Below are 26,124 nucleotides of genomic sequence, written 5' to 3'. Positions count from 1 at the left end.
GGGTTGTCCTACAATTCGATTCAATTCTGATACCATCTATCTGGAGTTAGTGTGAGATCCCACAGGTTAAGGGCTCAGTCCCACAAGACTACCCTGACTTCAGATATCAGTTACAAGTCCCACAGCCCCTGTATTTCTGACTAACTAGCTATAAATTGGGAGTCCCCGTGACCCCTTCCTTGGGTTTAATACTTTGCTAGAACAACTCACAGAACTCAGGAAAACACTTTACATATAGTTACTGGTTTATTATAAAAAATACAATTCAGAAATAGTCAAATGAACAAAAATGCATAGGGCAAGGTATGTGGGAAAGGACTCAGAGCCTCCATGCCCTCTGAGCAAGCTACTTTCCCAGCACCTCCATGTGTTCACCAACCTGGAAGCTCTCTGAAACTCATTGTTTAGGTGTTTTTATGGAGGTACCATTACATATACGTGATTGAATAATCATTGGCCATTGGTGATTAACTTAATCTTTAGCCCCTCTTTCCTTCCCAGAGGTGACGGGGTGGGGGGAGAGGCTGAAAGTTCCAACCCTCTAATCACACGATTGGTTCTTCTGGAAACCAGCTGTCATACTGATGCTGTCTAGAGGCCCACTGATGAGCATAAACTTGGGTATGGTTGAAAGGCTTTTGCAAATAACAGAAGACTCCTAGCACTTCCCTATCACTCAGTCGCAAGGGTTTTAGAAGTTTTTGTGCCAGGAACTGAGGACAAAGACCAAATAAAACTGTTTCTCCATATGTGGGGGATTGGTTCCAGGACCCGCACCCCCTAACTCATACATCAACATCCAAGCATACTCAAGTCCTGCAGTTAGCCCTGCAGAACCTTGGCATATGAAAAGTCAGCCCTCTGCACGGCAAGCTTCATATGCTGTGTTTTTTCCCTACCTTATTTTAGAGTCGGGGTATAAGTACATGTTTGTTATATGGGTACTGGTAAGGATTGGGCTTCTGGTGTCCCCATTCCTCAGAGTAAACATTGGACCCAATAGGTAATTTTTAAAACCTTTCTCCCTTCTCAGCTTCTCTCCTTTTAGTGTTCCCAGTGTCTATTATTTCCATCTTTACGTCTATGTATACCCATTGTTTAGCTCCCACTTATAAGTGAGATCATTCAGTATTTGGTTTTCTTTTTCTGACTTTATTCACAGGATAATGACTTGTAGTTATATCCATGAATACTGTATTTTTGATAGAAAGAAAATCCACGTTAGGTTGGACCCGTGCAGTTCAAACCTGTACTGTTCAAGGGTCAATTGTATATATTTCTTGTTATATCATAATATAACTTCACAAATATTATCACGAATAACTTCTAGTGAGTCTTTCAAAATTTTTTCCTGACTTCATAATGATATACTCCATCATTTAACTTCACAATGTTCTAGTGAGCTATCAATGAGTGCCCTTTCAACTATTAAATAAAAGCTATATTCAAAAGAGGTTAAGGAAACATTTCTTCTCATGCTTTGAACAAAATATCATATTTGAATTTGGGAGCTGGTATTCATTAGAGTAAAATGTTAAAAGTAGCTTAAAGAACAAAGAAAATTTGTTCTTTTAACAACCATTCTGGTCAGGCGAGGTGGCTCAGCCTGTGATCCCAGCACATTGGGAGGCCAAGGTGAGAGGATTGCCTGAGCTGGGAGTTCGAGACCAGCCTGGGCAACTTGGTGAGCCCTCATCTCTACGATAAATCACAAAAACTAGCTGGGCATGGTAGTGTCCACCTGTGGTACCAGCTACTTGGAAGGCTGAGGTGGATTGCCTGAGTCCAGCAGGTCAAGGCTGCGGTGGCCGGGAGCATGCCACTGCACTCCAGCTTGGGCAACAAGAGTGAGACTCCAACTCAAAAAAAAAAAAAAAAAAATTCCAAGGTAGAAGGTTCAGGTTGCAGAGAAACTCTGTTCCATGTGATTGTTGGTTTAAGGCTTCCTTGTCAATGGCATGGCTGAGGCTGGGTTGCTGGGAGAGCCAGCCAGCAATAATGAGAAAGAAAGCATGGAAGAGGCTTGCCCACCCTCCTGAGGCCTGGGATCAAAAGTGGCCCACATAACTGTGCCTGCTCCATTGTTAAAATTTGCTTAGAATGGCCACCCCTAACTGCCAAGAAGATTAGGAAATTTGTCTAACTTTGTACCCGGGAAAAGAGGGAGAATGGACTTCAGTAGACAACTACCAGTTTCCACCACAGAGCTACTGGTTTGCTGGTTTCAATGGCAATGACCTTCATACATGGTTCTTGATGTCCTTTTCAGGAGGTGCACTCAGTGTACAGAATTTTGGCTGGGATTTTGAATATTGGGAACATTGAGTTTGCGGCCATTTCCTCTCAACATCAGACGGATAAAAGTGAGGTGCCCAATGCTGAAGCTTTGGAAAATGGTAATTATTTGTTGCTTGTGTGCTGCATTGCCAAAGCACGTGTTTCTTTTACTTTAGAAGTTTTGAGAGTCTCTGTAAACTATAATGTGACTCTTACTGATCTTCTACTGACTCTGGATGTTTTCACTAACAGTATTTCCCTAAGGATGTCCTGTGGAACATCAGTGTTCCTTCCACAAGCTGCAAAGAGGTTCATGGCATGTAACTTTGGTCAGTGATTCTTAACCCTGGCTGCTTTTGAAAATCATCTACAAACTTTGAAAAATATATGGGAGGTTAGGCCTCACACTGAATCCACTAAATCAGCAACTGCAGGAGAGAAAAGCAAGCACCTGTTTATTTTATTTTATTTTATTTTGAGTTGGAGTCTCACTCTGTCACCCAGACTGGAGTGCAGTGGCCGCTCCCGGCCACCACAGCCTCGACCTGCTGGGCTCCGGTGATCCTTTCGCCTCAGCCTTCCGAGTGGCCGGAAATACAGGCATGCGCTACCACGCCTGGCTGATTTTTTGACTTATTGTAGAGATGAGGTCTCGCTGCCCATGTGGGTCTCGAACCCGTGGGCTCAGGCAATCCACTCACCTCGCCCTCCCAAAGGCACGGGATTACAGGCTGAGCCACCGAGCCCGGCTGCACCTATTTATTTTTAAAGTTACATAGGTCTCAACAAGGATTGAGAATCCTCAGTTATAAACAAACAAACAAACTGATTTAAATAAAGTAAAAACCTTTTTGTGTTAAACTGGAGTACATCTTAGGGCCCTTAATATATTAATGTATCTTGCAACTCTCCAAGGAGGGACTGCAGTCTGTAGCTATTTCTTCAACTTTTTTGGCAAATGAATTCCTCTTCCCCTTTGTTTTCATCAGACACCTATGAAAAGCTTGCAGAATAGTTTGGTAGATCTGTGTCAGTCTGGATGCTTCTAGGGGTTAGGGACCTAGTTTGTTTATCTTTGATGGTAAAGTCCTAGGAAGGAGCCTGGCATATAGTAGATGTTGAATAAATGCTGACAAGACAGACTGAGTGACTGAATGAGGTCTGGCTACATTCTGTGTCATCCTTACTCTTTGTTCCAGCTGCCTCCGTTCTCTGCATTGGCTCCCAAGAACTCCAGGAGGCCCTTACCTCCCACTGTGTGGTCACCCGGGGTGAGACCATTGTCCGTGCCAACACTGTCGACAGGGCTGCAGATGTCCGAGACGCCATGTCCAAAGCCCTGTATGGGAGACTTTTCAGCTGGATTGTGAATCGCATCAATACACTGCTGCAACCAGACAAAAACATATGGCAAGTTTCCCAGGGAGCAGAGGCCCCAGGAGAGCTGTCATTGACCCTGGCGTCTCTTAGAGTTTGCAAAAGGAAGCGTTTGGTCTTCTCTGGGGTTTTCTTTAGCAAAGCTCTCAGGCCTTCTCCCTTCAAAAACACAATGAGATCCAGGGCAGTTGAAGTGTTTATACCTGAAAGATGAATGATTGATAGAGCCATTAAAGTATAGTGTTTAAGAGAACAGGTTTAGCTGGGCTCGGTGGCTCAGCCTGTAATCCCGTGCTTTGGGAGACTGAGGTGAGTGGATTGCCTGAGCCTGTGGGTTCGAGTCCTGCCTGGGCAACTTGGTGAGTCCTCATCTCCACAATACATCAAAAATTAGCCGGGCGTGGTAGTGCGTGCCTGTAGTTGCAACTACTTGGAAGGCTGAGGCTGAAGGATCGTCAGAGCCCAACAGGGCAAGGCTGGGGTGGCCGGGAGCGGCCACTGCACTCCAGTCTGGGTGACAGAGTGAGACTCCAACTCAAAAAAAAAAAAAAAGAGAACAGGTTTGTCTGGGAGATGGACAAACTGGGGTCACACCCAAGCTCTACAGCTTATCAGCTGCATATTCTAAGTCACAGTTTTCCCATTTATGAAGTAAAAATAATAATATCCTCCTCATAGTATTTTTAGAATCAAATGAGACATTTCATGTAAAGTTTTAAAGTGCAGCATCTTCCATTATTACTACTACTACTTTTTCTTTTCTTTTTATAATTTTGCGACAAGGTCTCACTCTGTCACCTAGGTTGGAATGCAGTGCTGCAATTCTGGCTCACTGTAGCCTTGACCTCCTGGGCTTATGAAATTCTTCTGCCTCAGCCTCCTGAGTATCTGGGACTATGGATATGTGCCACCATGTCTGGCTAATTTTTTTTAACTTTTTCATAGAGATGAGGTCTTACTATGTTCCCCAGGCTGCTTTTGAGCTCCTGGGCTTAAGCAATTCTCTTACCTGCGCCTCCTAGAGTATCGAGATTACAGGTATGAGCCACCGTGCCTGGCCAATTTTTTCTTTCCTAAGCATCAGTGGCTTCCTATATTGTGGAAGAATTGGCAGCATCAAATTCAGAAGAGTGCTCTTCCAGTGATGCTTTGTGGGTAGATAAATGGGAGAATGAGCAGGCAGCAGCTGAAACCCCTTCAAACAAAATGTTCATCTTTAATTTGTTTTATGTATGGAGCTTCTGAGTAAGAGTTTAAAGGAGTCTACCGCTTAAAAAAATGACCCAGGACGTCGAGGCTGCATGAACTGTGAGTGTGCCACTGCACTCCAGTCTGATAGACAGAGTTAGACTCTGTTAAAAACAAAACAAAACAAAACAAAAAAAGGGAAACTATGGGGGGGACAGGGAGGGGAAGGGAGGTGGGATTAACAGTAGTCAATATCTGTCTGGTGATGGGGGAATACCCCTTATCAACAAGGGTGCCTGAAAAATGCATATTTGTATACCTAACCCTTAACTGTACCCCACAATTTTAAAATAAAAAAGACGTTTAATAAAAAAAGAGCTGCAAATAATAATAATAATAATTTGAAGAGTCACTTGGAGTTCATTAGATTTTATGACTAGTATCATTAAAGATGCTTCCCTAAATTGAAAAAAAAAAAAAAGCTGGAAATACTGTTGAAAGAATGGTTTAAGACATACACTGTTTCTACCCTTGGGGGTGGTAGCAGGAGGCTGCCTTCCCTGAGTGGGTGGGTACATGTGTTGATGAACACTTGGTATGTACATTCTCATCATCTCAAGACAGATGTTTCCTCCCTTAAAGAGTTTCATTCTTCTCTCTCATGCAGTAGTCCAGACGATGGGATGAATGTGGGGATCTTGGATATTTTTGGATTTGAGAATTTTCGGAGAAATTCATTTGAGCAGCTCTGCATAAACATTGCCAATGAGCAAATCCAGTACTATTTCAATCAGCATGTTTTTGCCCTTGAGCAGGTAATAGTGATTGTGACATAACTCAACCTGATGGGAGAATGGTTTCTTCAAGCTGCCCACAATTTGAAGCAGAAACCCTGGTAGACTAATAGATAAACCACTCTAGAGAAAAAGCAGGGTGAGACCCTCCTGTCTAAATAGTTTGCATTTGGTCTGAAAAAAGGATGTCTTGATTTATGTGAAAAGGTACATTTCCTCACTCAGGTGGGGCTAGTGACAAGCCAATAATTTAAATTCAAACATGGACTTGGTAATTCACAATTTAGAAACTGATGTTGAAAGGAAGTAAAGCTAAAAAAAATTTATTTTGGTGAAACTCATTCATGCATATTGCCCAAAATGCTGCATTCTCTTTTACTTTATGTTATTAATTATGTTTATGTTTATTAATTATCTTTATGTTATAATTGTGTCCAAATTGACATGGAATGATGTTGAATTCAAGATATAGGCTCTTTTTTTTTTTTTTTTTGAGTCAGGTTCTCACTCTGTTGTCCAGGCTGGAGTGCAGTTGTGATCACATCTCATTGCAGCTATGACCTGAGCTCAGGCAATCTTTCCACCTCAGCCTCCCAACTAGCTGGGACTAATGAGTGGTGCATGCCACCACGCCCAAGTAATGTTTTAATTTTTTGTAGAGACAGGGTCTTGCTATGTTGCCCACGGTGGTCTCAAACTCCTGGGCTTAAGCAGTCCTCCTGCCTCAGCCTCCCAAAGTGCTGGGATTACAGGTGGGAACCACCATTCCAGCTAAGACATAGGTTCTTAACTGCTAAACTAGCCATCCTTAGGCCACATCCCTTATGTAGCAGGTCCCACAGTAACTGGAGGGGTTATCTTCCGGGAGGAGTAAGATATGTTCTTGGTTTTCCAGAAATGGAAGTCTTTCCCCTAGGAGTTTAATGGTAAGAAAAACAGAGTGAGAAACTGGTGGATCCAGGGCTAGGGACCCCTTTTCCTGTGGCAACAGCCTATACAGCAGAGTCTGCTCCACCCCAACCGTAACTTAAACCCCAGACTCTCTTCTGTATGAAGTAGTCACCATAGCAAAACATTCTGGCCAGCCTCTTAGATGTGGGGATAATTATTCTCATGTAGGAGTGAGGACACACAAACCAAATTGTGATTAGACAGACACAAAGACATTGAGTCAAAGCACCAGCTTTGGTTTTATCACTGGAGCTGGATAAACCTGTATAGCACTACTCTCCCCTCCCACCCCACATGAAACTTGGCCTTTTATTCTGGTCTAGTTTCCCTCCATTTATTTCCCTGTGAAATCTGGAGTTTTTCTAGTTTTTCTATCCCACATAGCTCCCTTGCAGAAGAAAAATTTGTTTTCTTCTTGGTTAAAACTGTATTTGTCACCAAAATATATATTTGTTTAGCTTTACTTCCTTTCAACATCAGTTTCTAAATTGTGAGTTACCAAGTCCATGTTTGAGAGTTAAGCTTTTGCTGGCTTTAACTATCTGCCATGGGCCACCTTGTAAGTCAGATTTAAATGCACAGCTTCAACTGGGTTATATGCAGAGGATTCCTTTACTATACACATAAAACACATCCTGTTTTCCACGTGCATTCAATGTTGCCAGACCCTGGAAGTCCAGGCCAAAGTATTCTGGTGGTACCAAGGCCAGTTTTGGGTTGGAAAGATTCACAGTTCATTTCCCTCTAGATGGAATATCAGAATGAGGGCATTGATGCTATCCCTGTGGAGTATGAGGACAATCGTCCCCTCTTGGACATGTTCCTTCAGAAACCCCTGGGACTGCTTGCGCTTTTGGATGAGGAAAGTCGATTTCCCCAAGCAACTGACCAGACCTTGGTTGGTAGGTACATTTTGGGAAAAAGGCATATACATTTAGAACAGAACTTGGCTTATATCATCAAATGATTGTGCTTTAATGAATTTAACCCACATATTTTGGCTACCTGGTGTGTTGTGAGAGTACAGGCCCTGTTTGTAATTGTACTGAAATGTCCTAGTAGAATTTGTGTCTTTAAGCAAACTTATCACCATCCCTAAACTCTCCCTACTTTCCTTTTCCTGCCAACACAAAAACTGTTACTCTGTGTGGGTATCATCTTTACATTTTCCTCTCTCTTATTTCCTGGAACTAATACTTCCTCTCCTTTGTGTACCCCTGTCTCACATGGTCACCTGGACCTCCATTGGCCTCTAGTCTGGTTTAGTGCAGAAGCCTGTTCCGGTCCTCTGGCCTCCAAGCTCCTGCTTTCTCCCTCTACCCTGGACACCCTAGCTAGTTTAGTCTTTCTGAAGCTTTCTCATTAGGATGAATATAAGGCACCTCCTCCTGGCATCAAAGACCCTCTGTTCTGTGCCCCTGTTCCTCTTGACCTTCTTCTTTAGTGTTTCTCATGAACTTTGTTCCTCACTTAGATTGTGAGGCACTCGGGACTGGGAAACCCAACCTTGCATTCCTTTCATGCTTAGCCCAGTTGTTCACACCTAGTAGGCTTTCAACCTCCACAACAATGGCCAAAACTGTTGTTGAGGGAGGAACAGACAATTTCTAGCCTTTTCCCCAGATGAAAATTGATCTGTGACAGATATTCACTTTGTCACCCACAGCAGTTTCCTTTTTTTTTTTTTTTTTTGAGTTGGAGTCTCACTCTGTCGCCCAGACTGGAGTGCAGTCGCTGCTCCCGGCCACCGCAGCCTCGACCTGCTGGGGTCCGGCGATCCTTCCGTTTCAGCCTTCCAAGTAGCTGGAACTACAGGCATGTGCTACCACGCCCGGCTAATTTTTTGATTTATTGTAGAGATGAGGTCTCGCTGCCCAGGCAGGTCTCGAACCCGCGGGCTCAGGCAATCCACTCACCTCAGAGCAGTTTCCTTTTATCTACAATATCACCACAAGTTGGAAGTTGAGTTTAAACCAGGGTCATCTGCCTTCCATGGGATATCCTCGTGGTTCTAAAGCTAATTGGCAGGACTTCTGGTGTCATCAGTGTCCTTGCTAGGATTTCATAGAAACAAGGAGAACATGTGACCTTAGTACACAGTCTGACACTAAAGACAGCACTAAACAACTAAACAAGGATGCAGTCTAAATGCCCATTGTATGGGGGATACTTCTCTAACCTTGTTAATATTAGGCTGGTCTGAAAGCCCTTATTCTGAGTCACTCATGACTTGAGATGCATGTTTTTGTTTGAAAGCGCAAATGATTCATATTGCAATTTTCCAACATGAAAATTCACAGATAAATGTGAAGATAATCTACGATCCAAGTACTTCTGGAGGCCCAAAGGAGTGGAGTTGTGCTTTGGCATTCAGCACTATGCTGGAAAGGTGAGTCGAGTATGACAGTTATTAGACCTGAATTTGACAAAGCATAAGTGTCCATAATACCCTGTCCATGCTGCTCCTGAAATTACTTACAGATTTCTTTCTCCTTTTAATTCTTCTTGAACACCTAATCCTAAATCCCAAACTTTCTCAGTGATGCCGTTCACAGAAAGTTGCCCCTGGCATAGAAGCAATTTCTTGCTGGGGTGGCCACAGAGTTGCCATCTGCTTCTCACCTGAGGTTTGGCCTAGAACTGACAGCTCTCCAGGGAGAAAACATATTACAGCTTTTCACAGTGTTTAGCGGTGAATGTTCACATTCTAAAGGCATTCGGAGACATGAGGGTAATGGAGAAAGGTTAGTATCACAGTGAGGCTAAATTTTAGTACTTTAATCATATCTCTAAGGGCCCAAAAAATGTCCAGATGAAAAGGAAAAAAATTTACATCGTTATCCAGATGTTAAGCTTTTGCAACATTAACTAAAAATACCATTTTTCATAATTATGCCTCAGTCTTGATTTCAAGTTCCCAAAGCCGATTAGTGACTGATTCAGGAAATTCTCTAGTCCTGTAGTCAAAAACTCACTGCTCCTGTTACTCCCAAAGGGGCCATTTGAATTATGGCTATTTAGTTCCTGTGGGGTGTGCTGAGGCAGCCTAGATCCAGAAAACGAGTATAAATTCCATAAAAGTCATTTTTTATTATTTTGTTGATTTAAGATATATCCAAATTATTTTTCATATTCATATCATAACACTGAAACTAACTTTGCCTGATTGAATATAGGTTGAAAGGCAATTCTAGTTCAAGGACAGGGGATTGTTTTTCTCTCCACAGAGTACTTTATGGTATGTATTTTGTATCTTTGATAGAAGTTGCAATTCACTTGTTGCCCTTAAATTCTTCATTTACCTTAGCATTGATGTCTGACTCCAAATTAATGTCCTCCTCCAAGTCTGAGATACCAGCATCCAACCATTCTTCTCGTCTGCCTCCATTCCTGTCTTCTTCCTCTCGCCTTCCTTTCCATCTCTCTGTCCTTTAACATTTATTTTCTACCCACCCATCTTCTTGCTTTCTCCCTCTTTTCTCGATTTTAGTGGATAGAATTTTTTTCTTTTAATCTCTGAACTCTGTGCTTTTGCTGAATTAATTTGTCATTCAAAACTTGATTGTAGACAAGATTCTCTGAGAGTGCTCCTTAAAATTTCTTTGAACTGAATTCCCTCTGTTCTGAGAATCAAGAACTACTCAGCATCCTTGAATAGTCACTCAGATTGCATGAGTATCTCAGAAGGCAGTGAGTACAGTGGTTGCAAACGTGAGGACAAACTTCCTGGGTTCAATGCCTGACTGCCACTAATGAAATGTGTAGCCAAGAGCACACTACTCGGCAAAATGGAGATAATAATAGTGTTTACCTCATAGGATGGATGCTTTGCATATAGTGAGTGTTTGATATATTTTAATAATTATTTGAATGTGATTTGTCCTTGAGGACTCTTCTTCAAAGAACAACTGGACAAGAAGTTAAGATAAACTGACCTGTCAAATTTACAAATTTTCTCTAGTGCTCTGGATTTAAAAGCATGGCTATGTCAAGATGAATTCAATACAGAGGTTGATTAATGGCTGATTAGACACTTGCCACTGTTGCCAGCAATGGACAGTTGCCTCGGCTAACTTGCTACTTGCCATTTATGTTGCAGGTATTATATGATGCTTCTGGGGTGCTTGAGAAAAACAGGGACACTCTCCCTGCTGATGTGATCATAGTCCTGAGAACGTCAGAAAACAAGCTTCTTCAGCAACTCTTCTCAATCCCTTTGACCAAAACAGGTACCTGAAAACTCCCCTGATGCCTGTACAATATCAAGTGGCATTTTCCAGTTAATGTCTAGATACTGCCAGGCTATGCTCCTAATGTTGAACTTCTTTAAGCAGGAGTAATGGTCTAAGTTTAAGAAAAGGAAAATGAGTATTAGCTATCAGTGTATATGCACATGTGTGTATACTGACACATACACACACATATACACATGCATGCACTTTTCCTAACACCAGCTCTTACACTTACCACTTTCTCTGCCTACCTCCTTTTATTCCCCCACTTATAAAACCATATGATATCATTAATTCATGCTAAGTACTCTAGGGTAGTCTCAGTTGACCTAGATTTATTGGGAAGATTATTTCTATTCATGTATGATTCCAAGTGAAAGGAGTGTGGTAAATCAAAGGTCATCTGATCATAGGATCCTCAAAGGTCACCTTGTCCTACTCCCCACCCAGTCGTCGACCCAACCCCACCCCACCACTCGCCTAACCAGCTTGAAACAAGTCAATCACTGGCATATATATGTGTGTGTGTGTGTGTGTGTGTATACACACATAAATATATATGGCCTTTGCCTACTTACAGTCAACTTCTGTTTAGTTACTCCATCAGTACTCATGCCAGGAAGCAGGAAACTAGGGCCAAAGAATAGAACTTTCAGGTCTTTACTGTTTTCCAAGTGGATTCTAATTGGGTCAAGCTCCTTTGATTTACCTGGAACTCTGCTGCTTTTGGCTGGACAGCCAACTCCTTCTCATGGCTCTACTATTCTCAAGGGCTTTGTTTTAGGCTATGTCTAGAAACAGTGGCAGATAGGCTTTTAAGAAAAAGGGAGGGGGGAATCTCTTTATCGTTGATCATTATGTCCTCTTCTTTTCTTCCTACATTCCTCTTGAAATCATTGGCACCTACATCTAGCATGAGACTTCTGCATGCTAAAAGAGAGTAGCTGCCAGGTCTGGTTTTTAGCAACTTGCAGAGGAATGAAAAGCTTGGCTAAGAAAAAAGTCACAGTCTATAACTTTTGCTTCATCTTAACCTGCAAGGAAAATTGAAATCAGGCTCTTAACTTTTTTCAGACATGCTGCTATAAACAAAACTAGTAGCAGGGTGCCCATCAAAACACTCCAGCTTCGTTTCCAGACCTTCCTTGGGCAACCAGGATTTAATTCCTGGTGTGTTTCACTCAGGGATGTAGACTCTTCATCAAACAACTTCTACACAGAGGCAAAAAAATGGCCATTATTAAAGGGGATATACTCACTGTAAAAAAAAAATTCTACCTAACCACTCTTCAGCTGGCATTTAGCCCTCCCATAAATATGATTAACAACTTGTCAAATCTGTTCACAACAGGGAAATTTCCGATTTTTCAACCTTTGGCAAAATGAAAATAATTTCATGTCCCAGGCCACTAGGTGGCGCTATGCTGAAAGTAAGGCTCTGTAGCGAGCCTCTGCTCTACCTTGACTCGCCTAAACATGAGGAACAAAGGGGAGAGCCTCTGCTTGGACTTTTTTCCCTTTTGTTCCAAAGAGCTTTTCCCGTCTCATAACTGTTTCTGCCTCTTGACTTGGAACTACTTTCCACACCACCTGATGGAAACAACGTGAGAAATAAAACTTAAAACAAGAGAGATAACGCTGATAAGCTTCTTTGTATTCCCGAGTTGTGCATTATTCACAGTTTTTTGAAATCCTAAGCTTGATTTTCTCCACATTTTGAGTCTAATTAAGAATCCACAAATAAACATCAAAACTAATAAACCGGTGGCTCAGCCTGTAATCCCGCACCTTGGGAGGCTGAGGTGAGTGGATTGCCTGAGGCCACGGGCTCGAGACCCACCTGGGCAACTTGGCGAGACCTCGTCTCTACAATAAATCAAAATGAGCCGGGCATGGTAGCGCGTGCCTGTAGTTCCAGCTACTTGCAAGGCTGAGGCGGAAGGATCGCTGGAGCCCAGCAAGTCAAGGCTGCGGTGGCCGGGAGCGGCCACTGCACTCCAGTCTGGGTGACAGAGTCAGACTCCAACTCAAACAAACAAACAAACAAACAAAAAAACTAATAAGCATGGTTCTGTTTTCTTGTTTAGGAATTATTTGTATAAAAATACATTTATTCATCAAATGCCTATATAACTTCTAGTAATAAGGTGCTGTTTAGGCAACAAAGGAAATATACAGGTAATGGTAATATGGCTTTGCCATAAAGCAACTAGAACTTTTTTTTGTAACTTTCACTTTCTATTTAGAATTGGGCACAGATTTATTTCCTTAGGAAAACAGTTGCCTCAAATCTCAACTCTAAAGTGATTGTTCATCCTGTGTTGAATGTCAGACTATTAATTAAACTTCTAAATTTTAAGATCCATCTTCTGTACGTTTTGGTTGCATTATATCATAGCCTTTAAAGGTAAGAAAGCCTCATTGGACAGAAATAATTTGTGCTGTTATTCTCAAATACTTGTTTTAGGCACATGCTCCTTATGAAGCGGGGGGAAGGAAGGTCCCACACATCCTGGAATTTTAGAATAGAATATGCTAATATTTTCAGCACAAAAGAAAATTTTTTTTTTTTTTTGAGTTGGAGTATCACTCTGTCGCCCAGACTGGAGTGCAGTGGCTACTCCTGGCCACCACAGACTCAACCTGCTGGACTCCGGCAATCCTTCCGCTTCAGCCTTCCAAGTAGCCAGAATTACAGGTGCGCACTACCACGCCTGGCTAATTTTTGATTTATTGTAAAGATGAGGTCTCGCCAAGTTGCCCAGGCGGGTCTTGAACCCGCGGACTCAGGCAATCCACTCACCTCAGCTTCCCAAAGCGTGGGATTACAGGCTGAGCCACGGAGCCCAGCTGAGAAAATTTTTTTTACCATTTTTATTTTGCATGCTTTAATTGTTTGTCGCAATTACTTTACAAACCTCTACTGGGGGATGAACTACAGGAAGAAAAAAGATCAAAGTTGGGATGACTTAGAGGTTATTAGTCCCAAACTTAAAAAGTGGTCCAGTGTTGGACTCAATTTCGAGAGGAGATGAAATTTGTTTTTTTTTAATTTTTAAATTTTTTTTATTTTTGAGTTGGAGTCTCACTCCATCGCCCAGACTGGAGTGCAGTAGCCGCTCCTGGCCACCGCACCCTCGACCTGCTGGGGCTCTGGCGATCCTTCCACCTCAGCCTTCCAAGTAGCTGGAATTACAGGCGTGCGCTACCACGCCTGGCTAATTTTTTGACTTATTGTAGAGGCCTCACCAAGTTGCCCAGGCAGGTCTCAAACCCGCGGGCTCAGGCAATCCACTCACCTCAGCCTCCCAAGGCATGGGATTACAGGCTGAGCCACCGAGCTCGGCTAGAAATTTGTTAAGAAGATGCCTAAGGGATGTTGGCAGTACCCTGGTTGCTAATCTTGGTGTTGGTTACATGGACGTTTGCTTTATAATTTTCATTATGCTGTATATTTATGTTTTGCATTTTTTCCTGCATGTGCATTCTGTTTCACAGTAATTTTTTCCTCCCAAAAGATAGAGAAGATCCTTAAAGTGAAAAGAAGGGCATGGTAGTATGCACCTATGGTCCTAGCTACTCAGGAAGCTGAGGCAGGAGAATTGCTTGAGCCCAGGAGTTCGAGACTGCAGTGAGCTATAATTATGCCACTGCACTCTAGTCTGGGTGATAGCATGAGGCCCTGACTCTAAAAAAAAATTAGAATTAAATTTTTTTTTAAATGCAAAGAAAATCTTTAATTTCTTTATCAAAGGATTCCTTACCTACAGCTAAGTTGAAATTTCCTAGTAGCTAGATAGCTGCTGTCCTTTGCTTCAAACACAGGCATCAGAGGGCCTGAGGCTGACTTTCCTGTTCTTTCAGGTTAGCCTCCTCTCTGGGAAGCCAGGCAGGTAAACAATTCTTTCATTAGTAGATATCAAAAAAGAAATGTAGTCATGCACTGCTTAATGATAGAAATACATTCTGCGGTTGTTAGGCAAGTGTGTCGTTGTGTGGCCATCCTAGAGTGCACTTACATAAACTTAGATAGACTAGTCTATATGCAAGGAATACTGTAGGCAGTTGTTACACAATGGTATTTGTGTATCTAAATATAGAAAATGCTTGGCAAGACCTCATCCCTACACAATAAATCAAAAATTAGCCGGACATGGTAGCACACACCTGTAGTTCCAGCTACTTGGGAGGCTGAGGCGGAAGGATCACCGGAGCCCAGCAGGTCGAGGCTGCAGTGGCCGGGAGCAGCCACTGCACTCCAGTCTGGACGACAGAGTGAGACTCCAACTCAAAAAAAAAAAAAAGAAAAGAAAAGAAAATGCACAGTAAAAATATGGTATTATCTTATGGGGTCATTGTAGTATATACAGTCCATTGTTGGCCAAAAGGCACACGGCTATATTGGGGCTTGGTTTAATTTCTTTCTTTCTTTTTTTTTTTTTGAGTTGGAGTCTCACTCTGTCACCCAGACTGGAGTGCAGTGGCATGCTCCTGGCCACCGCAGCCTCAACCTGCTGGCTCCAGTGATCCTTCCACCTCAGTCTTCCAAGTAGCTGGAACTACAAGGCGCACGCTACCACACCTGGCTAGTTTTTGATTTATTGTAGAGATGAGGTCTTGCCAAGTTGTCCAGGCAGGTCTCGAACCCTTGGGCTCAGGCAATCCACTCGCCTCAGCCTCCCAAAGTGCAGGACCACCGAGCCCGGCTGCTTGGTTTAATTTCTTATCAAGCTTGAGAGGATCAGTGTGTGTGTGTGTGTGTGTGTGTGTGTGTGTGTGTGTGTGTGTGTGTGTGTGTGTGTAACCATAATATAAAATCAAAGATAGTAATCCAACTGACATTGTCTGCTCCTACTTTCCTGTTCATGCTGTACATCCCCAAGTACTGAACAGGTTGGGAAGTGAAATTGTGAGACCCAGGCTCACCAGGAGACAGGACTTCTCCCCTCTGTCTGCATCCCCTTCTGGCATACAGCTGTACCTGCTGGTAGAGGTGCCCATACCTGAGGGATTCACTCTCATCCTGAGGTCTCAGTGAGGATTGGGTAAAGGGAGGAAGCCACAGTCAATACAGGTTCTCTCTGTTTTCTCTCATGCTTATGCAGCCTGCAGAAGGGCCACTTCTATCTCTTTCCTATAATGGGAGATTCTCTTAAGAGTTTATGTGTGAAAATGTGATGTAGCAGCAGCACTGCTTTCTAACTCTTCAGCTGGGACTTCAAACTGAATGGTCTTGGTAGGAAAACATTAAAAGTAAAGGTGTGGTAACAGAGTTTCATGGCATATTTTCCCACTTGGGGAATGTTCTGCTTGCTACAAGTAAACTGAAAGTTCAAGAGGATCAGGGGAAGGAAGAAACTAGGTTTCAAAAAGAACTTGGAAATTCATTTTTGTCTTTGAATCATGAATTCTGACTTCTAAGTAGTAGTTTGAGGTTTTAAAGGAGTTAGAAACTTGGGAGAAACTAGAAAAAGTAAGAATAGCACCAGAGGGAACATTCTCTGAACCTCAAGCTCTGATTTTACTTCAGAACCTAGAACTGAGTTTTGCCTCCATTGCCTTCTTCTCTCTGAAGACTCAGGTTTCTTCCTTAGAATTTGATTTGCATTGAAAATCAGCAGCCACGTCTCCTTTTCTTGACTTCTATTTGCTACCTTTTCTATTTGGATAAGGGACAAGATGAGCCCCCCACATTGTAATGTCTGCAAAGCACTATAACCCTTCACTTCTGAAGTCCTTGCTATAGATTGTCTGATTTCTGATTCTGTAATGCCCCAAAAGAATGACGTTAAGCTCTTAAGAGAGTGCCTTTAGGCTACCGTCTCTCGGTTTCCATTTTCTACTATGCCTGCTCCTCTATCCTTGCAGTTTAGCAAGAGGGTCTGGCAGATGAGCTGAATCTAAGGGACAAAGTTCCAGAGCCACAGACATGCACAGTGCCCGGCTCTTCCTGAAATAGAGGCTCTGATGAGCCCACTTCATCAGGAAGCCCTGGGGAGTGAGATCCTCCTCACACAGAGACCTTTATCAATAGATAATTTACATTTAGTATCTGTCTGATATCATGCTTTTATTTCTAGAAGAAATAAAAGACCTAGCCAAGATGGTCAGAGACAAACAGTGACAAAATCCAACATGCATAAAGAATGCACAAAAAATGTAAATTCTGAACAGGCATGCAAATCAATAAGTGAGGCGATACAAGAACTATGTCTATACAAGTAAAACAGAGACTCCAGCTAGGACTAAGAGCTAAACTGCAGTCTTTTTAAAAATACAAATCAGATTGCATCACTTCCTTGTTTGAAGTTTCCAGTGGATCCTCATCACACATCGAATAAAATCCAAACTCCTTTTCTTGCTTATAAACTCCTGCATGATCTGTCCTTGCCTCTCTGTCTTCACCTTCTTGAAGTCTTTCATTTACTCTGTCTTCATTCTGTTCCTTAGATATTCTAAGCATTTTCTTGATTCTACTCCAGCTGCTTGCTCTACCTGGAACATTAATTCCCCAGATCTTTGTAACTCCATCTCTATCTTGTGATCCAGAATTTAGCTTAAATGTTACCTCCAAAGAGAGGACTTCTCTGCTTACCCTGTGGAAATTAGCCCCACACTTCCCCGTACTCACTTTGTCACATCAGTTGCTTAATTGTCTCCATCAGGAACTGATATATGTCTATCTCTGTCCCTCTCCCTACCCCCGTGCTAACCTGTAAGCAACTTGAGAATAGAGCCCTTATTGGTCCTGCTTACTGCTATATATCCATGACCCAGAGCAGTGCCCAGTGCATAGAAAGTACCCAACAAATGTTTGTTAAATAACTCAGTTAACTACTGCAGGGTGGGAACTAAAACTAAAATTCATGTCTAGACTCCCCATCTAAAACTCTGTATTAGTTTGCTAGGACTGCCTTATCAAGGTACCACAAACTAGGTGACATACACAACAGAAATGTATTGTCTTAGTTCTGGAGGCTAGAAGATCCAGGTGAAGATCATGTTGGTTCCTTCTGGAGGGCTCCCAGGGAGTTTGTTCTGGGTCTCTCTCCTAACTTACCATAATTTTCTGACAATCTTTCATCTCCTTGGCTTCTGCACCATCCTTCTCTCTGCTTTCATCTTTGCAAGGCATTCTCCCTGTGTGTGTCTGTGTCCAAGGTTTCCCTCTTTGTAAGAATACCAGTCATAATGTGTTAGGCTATCCTACTCCAATATGGCCTCATCTAAACTTGAAAAAAACAAGCAGCCCTATTAAAAAGTGGGCAAAATATATGAACAGACAATTCTCAAAAGAAGACATACAAGCAGCCAACAGATACATGAAAAAATGCTCAGTCTCACTAATCATCAAAGAAATGCAATAAAACTACACCTAACTCCAGTCAGGATGGCCATTATCAATAACTCAAAAAACAACAGATGCTGGAGAAGATGCGGGGGCGGGGGGAAAGGGAACACTTCTACACTGTTGGTGGGAGTGTCAGTTAGTACAACCTCTGTGGAAAACAGTGTGGCAATTCCTAAAAGATCTAAAAATTAACCTCCCATATGACCCAGCAATCCCCTTCTGAGAATATAACCGAAGGAACTCAAATCATTCTACAAAAGAGATACCTGCGCACACATGTTTATTGCAGCATTATTCACAATAGCAAAAACATGGAGCCAACTGTGCTGCCCATCGAAAGTAGACTGGATTTTTAAAATGTGGTACATATACATGATGGAATATTATGTAGTCATAAAGAAGGACAAAATTATGAACTTTATAGCAACTTGGATGGATTTAGGGTCTGTAATACTCAGTCATCTATCACAGGAACAAAGAACTGGATATCACATGTTTTCACTCATAAGTGGTCCCTGAATGATTATCATAATACTATAAGAAAGGGATTGGCAGTAGTGGGAAACTGCCAGGGGAGGGAGTAGGGGGAGGGCACACTTCATCAGTAAGGGTTCCTGATCTCAAACCAGATGACATGTTGACCAAGTGAGTTCCAAACTTTGCCTATAAATGACCATTTGTATACCTAACCCTGAATTGTACTCCACATCTTTAAAATAACATTAAAAAGTCACTACATGATGTACTGGAAAACAAAAATCTACAAAGATCCTATTTCTAAATAAAGGCACATTCTGGGGTTAGGACTTCAACATATGAATTTTTTAAGGATACAATTCAACCTACAGCAGGCTGTTTCTGAATAGGAGGATGCAAGGTTGGAAAAGTTAAGGTACTGAGACATCACCAAGGAGCAAGGAGGGGACGGGGCTGCCAAGTCCTAGACCTGGGTGAGTGAGGATCCCACTTCTGGATCTGCATGGCCCAGTCTTGTGGGTGCGCAAGAGACTTTGATGAGGTCAGGCCCTAGTATGACCTTCATGTCATGGTCAGGGTACGGTCCCCAGAGAGTAAAGACTGCCCTAATTTGGGTTAAAGGAGGTAGGGAGCTTCAGTTTCCTTGGCTGGTGGGGGAGGGAAGCCTCTCTGTCTAGATTGTAGAGCAGAGGAAGGTTCATGCTCCCTACACCTCCCTCAGCCTCCTGTATTTTTTCTGAGTCTGGTAATAAAGCATAGTTGGTTTGTTATTTAAATAACTGCATGTGCCATTGTAATGCATCTTTTTATTGCCAGAGGCATTATTGCATTATCATCACTATTACTGGGTTTTCTCTTTGCAAAACTGGAATTTAAGCTAAAGTCTGCAGCGGTCCCTGAAAAAGAGTTCCCCAGACCTCTTTATTCATGAAAAATGCATCCCCAGGTCTTGGTTAAAGCTCTAACACCTAACCGAAAAATACAAGAGCTCTCTTTAGACCCTTAACAACGGTCAGTGTGTACAACAGAATGGAGTCCGGTGCTCAGTCCAGACCTGTTTTCCTGGAAATAAGGCCCATGGATGAGAACAAGTCCCTGTACTCCACATCCTAAGTTCAGAGAAAGTTCAGGAGTTGTTGCAAGTTACCTCCATCCCCTGGCCCTGAGCCACATGGGGCAAAGAAAGAGTACACTTTTCTTCCCCCAAAAGTGGGGAAAGGAGGGAATTCCCAAAAGAATCACTCATGAAATTTGGAGTCAATTACTTGGAGAAAAAAAGACAAATTTTCCCCCTAATTGGTTGCCTGCTTAGCTAGCAAAATGCATAGCCTTTCCTTACTAGAGGGAGAGATAACAACTGTAGAGCAAGAGTTGTCATGATTGGGAACTGCCCCTCTTTAAGTTTTTAGTTCTTTAGAAAAATGGAAGAAGGGTCCTTTGTGAGCCCACTGCCCCACCATTGTCTGAGGACATAGAGGAAACTGAGGGTCATTTCTCATTGGGAATCAGGTAGCACAAGGCAAAAAAACTGCACACATTAGATGAATGTACTGTGTGTGTTGAGCTCAGGGTCATCTAGAAGATGTGGCCTAATCTGTCAAGAGATATGTATCAGTTTACCAGGGCTGCCATAATACATTAATACAGACTGAGTGGTTTAAACAACCTCTGTGGAAAACAGTGTGGCAATTCCTAAAAGATCTAAGGATAGACATTTATATCCTCATAGTTCTGGAGGCTAGAAGGCCAAGATTAAGGTAAGCAGGTTTGGTTTCTTCTGAGGCCTCTCTCCTTGACTTGCAAATGTCTCCCTTTTTGTTGTATCCTCACATGACTTCCCCTTGGTCTGTGTGTATATTGTCTGTGTCCTAATCTCCTTTTCTTATAAGGACACCAGTCAGATTGAATTAGGGTCCACCCTAATGACTTCATTTTAACTTAATATCACCTCTTTAATAGTCCTATCTCCAAATATATTCACATTCTAAGGTACTAGGGGTTAAGCTTTCAACACAGGAATTATGGAAGAAGACACAACTCAGCCAGTAACAGACCACTAAGAGTTTAGGTAGCTGATGTGGGTGAGCGCCTTGACTGTGGGGCATGTAGGGGCTACCACTTTTCCTGATAAAGCCCAAGGACCATTGTGACAAGCCAGAGACTTGTCTGTAGCATCCCCTCCCCTACATCCAAGGAGAAGATATGAATGAAAGGAGAAATCCTCAAATCATGAAAGCCATGCATCCAGCCTAGGGGAGGCAGAGAGTGGGAAAAAAAGCTGTGAATCGGTATGACATTAAAGGTTAAAATTAAACAAGAATGAATCATCAAAACCAGAAGTAATATTTAATAACTGAACATGCACGAAATGAGATGCAGTTAAGGAGTTGCCATCTTCACAAAAAGCTGGGTCAGCATGGGTGAGGGAAGTTGGAGGGAAAAGTGAAACTGTTTCTTGCTTAACCCCAGAGAACTGAGATGTAGCTTCAATACGCTGATTTCATGTCTGTGGTGCAAGCAGAGAACCACAAAGCTTTCTGCAGACCTGATCCTGGGAGAGTGGCAGGTCCTATCAGTAGCTGGGGATTCTTCCCAGCACCAGCCTGGAGTGGATGACAGTTAGATTCTTGTCTCAGAAAAAGGGCAATGACTCAGAGTTACTTGTGACTAAAGGAAATAACCGTTGTTAATTGCATGGGCTCCTTATCTCCAACAATCTACAGTCAGAGCTGGCAGTTTGTGCCTTGGTCTATCCAGCTGTGCAGTTCTGTCTCATGTGACCATCTTGTCTGCCTGACAAGATTTTAAGCTCCGTTGAGAACAGAAACCAGGTCTTCTGTCTCATTTACATACAGAACATGTAGTCAGGTACTTCTTGGCTCCATGCTGATTCTGGAATTACTTCTGTTCCCCACCCCCACCATCATCACCACATCTTACACCCCTATCCCTCACCCCTTTCCTAATTTCTTTTTCCTCTAAACCTCAGTCTTAGCATCACCTTCTCTAGGAAGTTTTAGTCTGGACTGAGCGAAATTCCTGGCACCACTAGAATGTCAGATCTATGAGGATAGGGAATTTGCCCATTTGGTTGGCTCCTCTATCCAGCTCCAAGAAAGGAGCGTGGAACACAGGAGGTGATAAGTAGAGTCTGTCTGTCCAGGCAGAGGGTATGATTTGTCAACAGAGTTTCCTGGTAATCCTGGGACCCCTTGAAGCAGTCACAAATGTCAATCATCCTGTGACCCATGGTGCTGGCTGGAAACCCACCAGAGTCTGAGTTTTGTTTTAATAACTTGTAAAATTCAGAAGGAGCTCTATTCAGAACTCCATATTCTGAATATTGAGAGATAAGTACGAAGCCCCTATTAGAATCCATGTGCAAGAGGAGTGCAGATGTAATTGCAGTTCATTCTGGCATCTGAAATTGATTGTGGGCTCCTTCCTGGGGTGGTTGGGTGGGGTGGGGGCTTTCCCAGATGCAAACAGCACACATGTGACTAAAGCGCAGGCCTCACAGGGAAGCACGAGAGCCAGGTACTCCCCTCACATCGCATTCTCCCTCTGAAACATGGCTGACCCAGGAGCTCTACCCAGAGTCAGGGCAGCATAGGCTGACTCCCTGGGGCCTCTGCCCAGCCCTCCTTTGTAGCTCTGACTCTGGGTTGGGTGGAGGTGTCAATGCCATGTCCCACCTTATGTTACCGCCTGCTGGGAGGACCAGACAGGACACCTCTGCTGTATCTATAAATCTTTGATATTCTGTGAGGGCTGTGTATTCCTGTGTCCTTGAACAGGCTGGAGGAGGGACAGAGAGTCCTTGTGTCAGCTGGACAACCCCAGGAGAAACTTTGCACCTTCCTGGCTGTTCCTTTGTTAATGGCTTTCAGCCCTTATCTAGAAGAATCTGATTTGCTTTGTAAAGCTTGTTGAGGGCAAAATGTGTGTGTGGTGTGGTTGTGGGGTGGAAAGAACATCTCTTGAAATTCTCGTTGTTTTTTCCCCCATCCCTGAACGCTTTTAGGTTTTGAATTTGTATTCTCTGAGTGCTGTTTTCTTTTTGTTCAAATGTAAGCAGCTTAAGTATTTCTTTCCTTTTTAGAATTATACATACAGTTTCTTCCACCCTATCAGCTGTGGTGGAATAAAGAGCCCTGGACTGTAAGGAGACAGGCTGAGAGCTACCTGAGTTGGCACTTGGTATCTGGCAGGTTTGATTAAAAGCATTTAAAACTCTGACCAGCTTCCATATCTACAAAATGAGGAGTTTGCATTAAGAAGAGCCTCCAAATTAGATGAGAACTTAAGGTCAGACAGACCAACCCATAATAATTTCTAGCCTAAATGTTCAGTCTTAAATTGCTCTGGCTTTTTGTTTATTTTGAGAGACTAGGTCTCACTTCAAGTACCGTAGTATAACTGTAACTCACTGCGGCCTTGAACTCCTGGGCGCCTCAGCCCCTGAGTAGGTGGGATTACAGGATACAAGTCTGGCTGAGTTGCTCTGGTTTGAAAGTTTCCCATAGAGAACCTTATAGGACAGCACTGTCCAGTGTAATGTAAAATGTTCCACTAGCCACATAAAAAGAAATTAGCCACATTATAAAAAATAATAGTAACAGGTGAAATTAATTTCAATAGTCTATCTTCTTTAACTCACATTAAAATATTATTCCACATGTTATTAATACAGACATGATTGAAATATTTTACTTTTTTTGTACTAAGTCTTCACAATCGGTTATGTGCTTTATACTTATGGCACATCTCAGTTTAGAATAGCCACTTTTCATAAACTCAGTAGCCACCATATTGAATAGTATGGCTACAGAGAATTGCTGCCATGGCCACAAAGTGCCTCCTTCCCAAAGAGAAATTCAGAAATGCCAAGGCCCCCCTCTTGTTGGTCCTCCCAAAGAAAATAAAGTCAGGTGGGATAGATCACAAAGGCTCTGCCAATTCATTTCCTCATAAAATATTTTACTATATGCAGACTTGACTTCAGACCATCTTTCAGTATGTAAGAAAAGTTATTGTTCTGGATTTGCAGTTCCAACAAAAGCTTTTTAGTGGTGTCCATGGTTCCTTTTTGAAGGGAATGTCTTGTTAGAAATATCTTGTATTATCAGTATTGAGCAATGTTTTCCAAAGTGCTTTTCATGAACCACTAGGTTTGTGGGATATGAAGCGGTGTGAGCTGAATAAGAGATTTCCATGGCCAAAAATGTGGGGAATATTGATTAGGAAAATCCAGTAGGTATCTTTACTGTAGAAATACTAAGACATGGCTCCCAGGTACAAGACTTCCAAAGCTAGTAAGATCCTTTTTGTGAAAAACATCTTAAGGGTCAGTAATCATGTGGGACCCCTAAGGCAATGCTGATTGGAGGATCTTCTCCCTGAGTCTTCCTTTAGGAAGTTCTTAAATTCATTTCCAAAAGTTTCTCTTGCCTTCCTAGCTCTAGAGCCTGTTGCTGATACATCCTCCAAAAAGAAAAACTAAAATAAATGTCAATAAGGAGTTATGATAATGACGCTAATATTGGGAAAGTTAGTATCTGTTATGAGTCAGATTCACTGTCTTTCTCCAACACATGTTAATAATTCTTTCATAGAGCTAAGACAGTAAATGTACATTTTATTTTTAAGTGGCAGTTTAATTTAAATTTATTTTGTTTGATTTCTTTAGTGATCCTGTTAAGTATAACAAATATGGCAGCTTTGGATTTTCAAATGGTCAGAATATAAGGAAAATAAATTCTGCTTCTCTCTGCCATCATTCTTCTTATTCATAGAAAAGAAAAAATGTTCCCATATAAGATTAAAAGTTCTATACTTTTATGTCCATATTTATTTCATACTTCAATAGCTCATATTAGAGAAAAAGTCACAAAGCCATTTACAGTTTATTAATTCATCCCACTATGAAATCTCTTTATAATGGGGCTTTCAGGTCATTTCCCTTTCTTACTGAAAGATACCTCCTGGCACTTTAAATCAACTAAATTAGAAACAAAGCCATTATAGTTATCATCTCTCTACTTAGAGATGGGTCAAAACTTAGCATTTTTCTCCAGGAATTTAGGTCATGTTAATAGAAACTGTATTTTTCTTTTTAGAACGCAATACTGACTTCTAACAGTCTAGTCCATATGTGAGAAGCATATAAAGTTAATCATTCTGTTTTGGTGCCAGTGTGTTGTGTGCAAAGAGAAGCTGTAAGCTACAGCTGTGTGGAGTAAAAATTGTGAACTTTACTCGCTTGCACATGTGAGACTTCAGTAAACTAAATTAAATGTTGCTTAACAGAACTTGAGAGTTGAAGGTTGGGAGAGAGGACTGCTAAAATTTTATTAAGGTTTGAATTTAGTAGGGTGGTTTCATTCTTTACATTTCACAAGGGTGGTTCAAGTTATACAAAAACCAAATCAACTGTTTTCCAGATGATTGGGTTTGGCTTACCCACAACAATAATAATGACTGGGCAATCAATGGGATCTCTGTTTGGTTGACCTGATTTGGTGTGTAAATGACCAAAAGAATTCAGACATCATCTAAAGTCAATTGGGTTCAATCAGTTTGGCCAGGAAGCAATCCCATAAACTATTCAGTGGTCTTCCTTGAATAATAATTATTATTCCAAGGAAGGACTATTCCATATCACTAGCTTCTTTATAAAAGGACCTAGTATGAACATGCATGTGTATGTGTATATTCTTGAGAAAAACTATAGCACCTTGAGAATCCAGAAAATAAGCAGAGGCATACTGAGAAAGGCGGTAAAATCTGTAAAATGATCACAGTGTAATTAGGGAATCTTGATGGGTTTTCTTGGTGTTAATGCTTAGTTCTATGACCTTGGGCAAGAGACTTGAATATACTTTACCTTAGTTTTCTTTTTTTGTGAATTGGCATCATGGCTCATAAGGTTTTTGTATTAAGTAATTCATTTTAAACACTTAGCAAAGTATCTACTACAATGTAGATAAATGTTAGTATTTAAATATTGTTCACTCTAAAACCTGGAGCAGAGTGATAAATTTGGTGCAAAATAAGTGGATTTCCACATTTATTTCCTTAATTTCTAATGGTTTTTAAAAAATAAAGTGGTAGGCCGAGCTCGGTGGCTCAGCCTGTAATCCCGTGCTTTGGGAGGCCGAGGTGAGTGAATTGCCTGAGCCCACGGGTTCGAGACCCACCTGGGCAACTTGGCGAGACCTCCTCTCTATAATAAATTTAAAAAAAAAAAAAATTAGCCGGGTAGCGCGCACCTGTAATTCCAGCTACTTGGAAGGCTGAGGCGGAAGGATCGCCGGAGCCCAGCAGGTCGAGGCTGCGGTGGCCGGGAGCAGCCACTGCACTCCAGTCTGGGCGACAGAGTGAGATTCCAATTCAAAAAATAAATAAATAAATAAAATAAAGGGGTAGATAACATTATGCAGTACTATGAATGGGTTTGTTCTGACTCTTACTCGCT

General features: G+C 42.0%; 1 protein-coding gene across 1 annotated transcript in view; it reads left to right on the top strand.

The window, feature by feature from the left end:
• Positions 1 to 26,124, top strand: part of MYO3B (myosin IIIB) — a 332,356-nt gene that overhangs the window by 225,377 nt on the left and 80,855 nt on the right. The window contains exons 17-22 of the mRNA XM_008070949.2: positions 2,270 to 2,396; positions 3,477 to 3,687; positions 5,510 to 5,657; positions 7,336 to 7,489; positions 8,888 to 8,976; positions 10,687 to 10,816. Of these exons, the coding sequence (XP_008069140.2) occupies positions 2,270 to 2,396; positions 3,477 to 3,687; positions 5,510 to 5,657; positions 7,336 to 7,489; positions 8,888 to 8,976; positions 10,687 to 10,816 (859 nt within the window). The remainder of the gene's footprint in view (positions 1 to 2,269; positions 2,397 to 3,476; positions 3,688 to 5,509; positions 5,658 to 7,335; positions 7,490 to 8,887; positions 8,977 to 10,686; positions 10,817 to 26,124) is intronic.

This window comes from Carlito syrichta, unplaced genomic scaffold, assembly GCF_000164805.1.
Source record: "Carlito syrichta isolate Samal-C Ts95f unplaced genomic scaffold, Tarsius_syrichta-2.0.1 Scaffold314071, whole genome shotgun sequence".
Classification (NCBI taxonomy): Eukaryota; Metazoa; Chordata; class Mammalia; order Primates; family Tarsiidae; genus Carlito; species Carlito syrichta.
The sequence above is the reverse complement of the archived record's forward strand: the minus strand, read 5'-3'. Positions and strand labels throughout refer to the sequence as shown.